At 57.5% G+C, this 3,507-nt stretch overlaps 1 protein-coding gene across 1 annotated transcript; it reads right to left on the reverse strand.

The window, feature by feature from the left end:
• Nucleotides 1–886: 886 nt before the first annotated feature.
• Nucleotides 887–3,088, reverse strand: LOC131213749 (uncharacterized). The gene has a single exon (XM_058207865.1). The coding sequence runs from the start codon at nt 3,086–3,088 to the stop codon at nt 887–889; it is 2,202 nt and encodes a 733-aa protein (XP_058063848.1).
• Nucleotides 3,089–3,507: the final 419 nt, after the last annotated feature.

Raw genomic sequence — 3,507 nt, forward strand, 5'->3', positions numbered from 1 at the left:
TAGCGGTCGTAGCAATTTGGTGCGTCGACAATATCACTTGTTGTTGACGCCGTAGACACGTTGAAAAATGTTTTGCATCCCTGTTGAACATCTGAAACGAGCAAAGCGAAAACATTTCTACATTATTTGATTGTCAGTGAATACTGTCCACTAAACTTACCTGGATTATTTCTATCAGGATCACACGCGATGGAACGAAGAACACTTGCACTTATTGACTTGGAGCAAAATCGACTGCCCGTTCTCTCTCGGACTTATAATTTTTACTCGATCTCGCTGTCTCTTTTTTTGTATTTCTCTTCCTTTCGCTCGTCTGTTCGTATTTGCGTTCGCATGGCCCCTCGGCTCTGAAACCCTACCCTCCCTGTAAATGAAACCACCAAGCTAGCGCGTGAAACTCCCCCTCTCCCTCCTTTCCTCCCCTTCCCTCCGGTGCTACCTACGAGCTCGCCCCGATGAGCCGGCCCGCTCGTTGCAGTGAACGTCGCGCTCGCCCTCTCTCGTCCTCGTCGCAGGCAGAGGGGCGTTCGATCTCACTCGCCTCAGCCTTCCTCCGCCGCGTCGCAGGCAGAGGGGCAGCCTCGGGCTCTCAAAATTGTTCACTGGGGAAGGAAAGTGAGCCGTTATATCTCAATCCAGCCATAGTGAGAGAGGTTGTCTCACAGGTTGAGATCTGGGGCCAGAAAAATGAAAAATTGAGTGACTTTTTTGTTCGGGTACTCTACTGACAGAGAGACGTTTCGTATTCAACCCTGCAAAAGACGTGTAATTCCTTCTATCGTGAATTCCGTGCTCCGTGCACGAACATTGGTCAGATTTAGCACACGGGCCCGGGCCAGATTTAGCACACGGGCCAGAATCGGGCCAGATTTAGCACACGCTTGTGCTAAACCATCCTCCCCCCTTTGGGACGGAGGCGTCCGTCCCAAATTCCCGTTTGTGGGGGGTCGTCATCAGGATCCGCCGTCACGGTAGCAGGCGGTTCCCCCGAGGCAGCATCGCACGTAGCAGCATTCCCCGGGCGGGGTGGCTCGTCCGCCACCCCATCGCACGCAGCGTTGACATCCTTCTTAGATGGTTCGTCAGCCGCTTGGCTGCACGTAGCGGCGTCGTCTGGAGAGCTGGGGTTGGCAGCTACAGGCAGGGGGGCGAGCAAGCGGACGTTCCGCCGGTACACCCTGCTGCCGGTCTTCACGTCAGCCACCCGAATGGCCCCGTCCGGGCCCGGGTGGACTTGGGTGATGACGCCCAACGGCCACCGAGACACTGGAAGGTTGTCGTCTCCGATGAGCACGATCTGTCCCTTCTCGGCGTTGGGCATCTTCCGCGTCGATTTGGCTGCGCATCGCAGGTGCGCCAAGTACTCCGACCGCCAACGAGTCCAGAAATGCTGGGCCATCCGTTGAACCCGCTTCCACCGTGTATGGAGGGGCTCCGTCTCGTCGTCCTTCAACGTGGCCGGGGTGTTGAAGGAAGAACGCCCGATGAGGAAGTGGGCCGGCGTGAGGGCCTCGACGTCCTCGGGCGATGTACGTATTGCTGTGAGCGGCCGCGAATTAAGGATCGCTGAGATCTGGTGCATGAACGTCTGCATCTCGATCAGCCTCAATCGCGCGCCACGGGAGGCCGCCTTCAGCAGTCGCTTAGCCACCTTGATGTTGGCCTCCCACAACCCACCGAAGTTGGGGCTGCGAGGAGGGATGAAGGAAAAGCAGATTCCCTCATCGGCGGCCAGTTCGACGACGTGGTGCTGGAACTGGGCATCGTTGAAAACGTCACGGAGTCGGTGCAGTTCCCGAGCGGCACCCACGAAGTTGCGACCGTTGTCGCAGTAAATAACATTTGGCCTACCACGCAGTGACACGAAGCGCATGAGGCCGGAGATGAAGGCTTGCGTGGATTGGTCTTCCACCACCTCAAGGTGCACAGCCTTGGTGGCAAAGCGTACAAAGATGCACACGTAGACATCGATGTTGCGATTGCCCTTCATCCCAGATGCTACAACAAATGGCCCGCATAGGTCGATGCCGGTATGCGTGAACGGGGGCGACGGGTTCACCCGAGGCACCGGCAGAGAGCCCATTTGCTGCGTGAATTGGCGAGGGCGAGCCTTGACGCACGTGACGCATCGCGAGAGCTCCCCCGCCACTGTTCGTCTGAGGTCACGCATCCAGTAGCGAGTCCTGAATTCCGCTATCACCAGGGCGACGCCTGCGTGGTGGTTCCTTTCGTGGATGTCCCGGATCATCACCCGTGAGAAGGGGTGGGACTTCGGGACGAGGATGGGCAGGCGCGCCTCTTCCGCAAGTTCGGCATTCTGCAGCCGCCCTTGTACGTGGATCACCCCATTCACGCAGATCGGGTTGAGGTGCTGAAGGCGACTCGTTGGCGTGATGTGGCCCGTCAGTTGCATCTCTCGCACTTCATTCGGATGGACCGTCGTCTGCATCCGTAGCAAGATGAATCGCAGCCCAACTTCTTGGGCGGCGAGCGTCATGGGGCCATGTATCGCGGAAAGGCCAGGATCTTTTGCACGTAGCAAGGCCGATTTTGCCTTAAAATTGTTGACCGCACGTCCGAGCCAGGCGAAGTGACGGCGCGTCTTTCCCAAGGAACAATGGTGCGGGTATTGCGCGATCAAGTCGTCGCAATCAGGCCCGACGGTGGCTAGTAGCACGGGAGCTTGCGGAGCCACTGCACCCAACACTGCGAGATCAGTGGAAGGGCTTAGCTCAAGCATTCCGTGGCATCCCGCTTGAACGAATGATGGACCGTTCAGCCAGAACGTCATAACTTCTGGACGGATCAACCTTCTTGCCGAGATCCCTCGGGAAACGATATCGGCCGGGTTGAGCTTGGTAGGCACGTAATGCCAGTCGGTGGTCGCGGTAGCCGTCTGGACTTTGGCAACTCGGTTCTTCACGAAGACGTCCCACCGAGAGTTGTCCGAACGGATCCAGGTTAGTGCTACCTGCGAGTCGGACCACCAATGTGTTTCGTCGACACGGGAGCCGAAGACGTCCTTGATTCTCACGTAGAGATCGGCTAGCAAAACTGCCGCTTGCAGCTCTAGTCGTGGCAACGTCATTGCCTTGAGGGGGGGCCACCCTGGATTTGGAGCACAGCAGGCGCGTCCTCCGTTGGCCCTGGTCATCCTCGAAAGTCACGTAGACCACGCAGCCGTAGGCCTTTACGGATGCATCGCAGAAGCCGTCGATACGCAGCGTCGTCGGTCCGCTGGGCGATGCCATCCGTGGGATATGTAGCTTTCTCAAGAGTGGAAGTTGTGACGTGAACTTGTTCCACTCTTGGATCGTTGCGGGTGACACGTAGTCGTCCCATGCAAGATCTTCTCGCCAGAGATCTTGCATCATCATTTTTGCAGTGATGATCACCGGCTGAGGATCCCGACCGGATCATACAGCGTTCACGTAGATAGAGTGCACTGGCTCAAGATGCACGGAAGCGGGCACGAAGCCGCGGGTCGCACGGATGCGGGCACAAGAG

This window comes from Anopheles bellator, chromosome X (assembly GCF_943735745.2).
Source record: "Anopheles bellator chromosome X, idAnoBellAS_SP24_06.2, whole genome shotgun sequence".
NCBI classification, from domain to species: Eukaryota; Metazoa; Arthropoda; class Insecta; order Diptera; family Culicidae; genus Anopheles; species Anopheles bellator.